Below are 1,297 nucleotides of genomic sequence, written 5' to 3' on the forward strand. Positions count from 1 at the left end.
GTACACCTTTGGCAAGGCCAATAGGTGTAAGGAAGAAGGAGGTGAGTAGTGGAGAAACCAGAGGGCGATAAGCGAAGTCAGAAGTCTAGTTGCACAAAATCATTGTTCTTTACGCAATATTTGACTGTGCATCTGATCATGACTTACGTACGTGATCGCGATGGCGTACATTAACCATAAATCTAGAGTTATGATATTAATCATGAATTCATAATAAGGAAACGGTCACTAGTACTGAAGACTCCTAGGCCTACAAAGGCCCAGAAAAAATGCGCGCCCTATTACTGGTTCTGGAAATCGTCGGGGCGTGACGTGACTCAATTCTGCCACATTCTAACCACACTTTGATCAGTGCCTAAGATCCGAATATATTCACCTTACAAGTCGGCGATCAAATGGAAACCCATTGAGACATTTATCCGGGTCATATAATGTAAAAATATTCTCTAATATTATCAGCTTTTTTCTCGTGCCTTGCTGCTAGATATATTATTTATATCTTCCCTCTTTCCTTACATGGTTTAAGCAAAACAATTTGTAATTATATTCTGGTAAAAAGTGGACAGTAAATACTAGACAATTTGAAGAATAAATTTTAAGTTCTTTCAAGTTTTCTCCAGCGCTTCAAACCAAAACAAGATTTTATTATATACTCGTTTTAATCACAATTTCCCCGCTGCACAAACAAGCCAACTCCCCCAGTGGTAACAGGTACAACACAAGCAAACACGAAATTATCACGCTGTGCAAACGGCAGTGAAAGACACTGTAAGTCTGTGTTTCTTTTTTTTTTTTTTTGGAGGGCTCGACAACGTTCACTAGCACTACTGCTCACGACCCGCTTCGAATTTCCCATCATTTAGAAGTAAAAATACAATGTGAAACTTTTCTCAGTGCGTGAAGAGCATGCGGTAGACCCGGATGTGCATAGGTGCGGCTGCGCGTTCCGCGTGATACTTGAATTCGTGTTTAGCATACAAAAAAAAAATGATGAGATGCAAAATAGTGACGCACAGCTCTCATCTCCTCGACCGTAAGCCACGACTTGCGACCCTGGTCAAGGTTGATCTCGGAAGCTCGTAGGGGCCATGTGCGTTTCCAGGCGAAACCAATGATGTAAAAGATGATCATCACGGGGAAAGCAAGGTACGCAGCTGTCCAGAACGAGTGCTCAGAAAAAGACAATATTTGGGTGAATCGGCGAAATTGACGTACAGAAGAAATTAATCGCGACCTCTTTAGGATCGCTGGACATCCCGCCAGCGGGCCAAAGAGCCTACGAAAACGTGTATCAGAG

General features: G+C 42.3%; 2 protein-coding genes across 2 annotated transcripts in view; both read right to left on the minus strand.

The window, feature by feature from the left end:
• The window catches only part of LACBIDRAFT_330779 (uncharacterized protein), a gene marked incomplete at both ends in the record, with an annotated part of 2,375 nt that extends 1,968 nt beyond the window's left edge, over positions 1-407 (minus strand). The window contains 2 exons of the mRNA XM_001885136.1: positions 148-182; positions 382-407. Of these exons, the coding sequence (XP_001885171.1) occupies positions 148-182; positions 382-407 (61 nt within the window). The remainder of the gene's footprint in view (positions 1-147; positions 183-381) is intronic.
• A 483-nt stretch (positions 408-890) lies between these two features.
• Positions 891-1,255, minus strand: LACBIDRAFT_304842 (uncharacterized protein; the record flags this gene model as incomplete). The annotated part of the gene is made up of 3 exons (XM_001885137.1): positions 891-956; positions 1,015-1,154; positions 1,216-1,255. 3 exons carry the CDS (start codon positions 1,253-1,255, stop codon positions 891-893), a joined length of 246 nt encoding a protein of 81 aa, XP_001885172.1.
• Positions 1,256-1,297: the final 42 nt, after the last annotated feature.

This window comes from Laccaria bicolor, genomic scaffold (assembly GCF_000143565.1).
Source record: "Laccaria bicolor S238N-H82 LACBIscaffold_29 genomic scaffold, whole genome shotgun sequence".
Lineage (NCBI taxonomy): Eukaryota > Fungi > Basidiomycota > Agaricomycetes > Agaricales > Hydnangiaceae > Laccaria > Laccaria bicolor.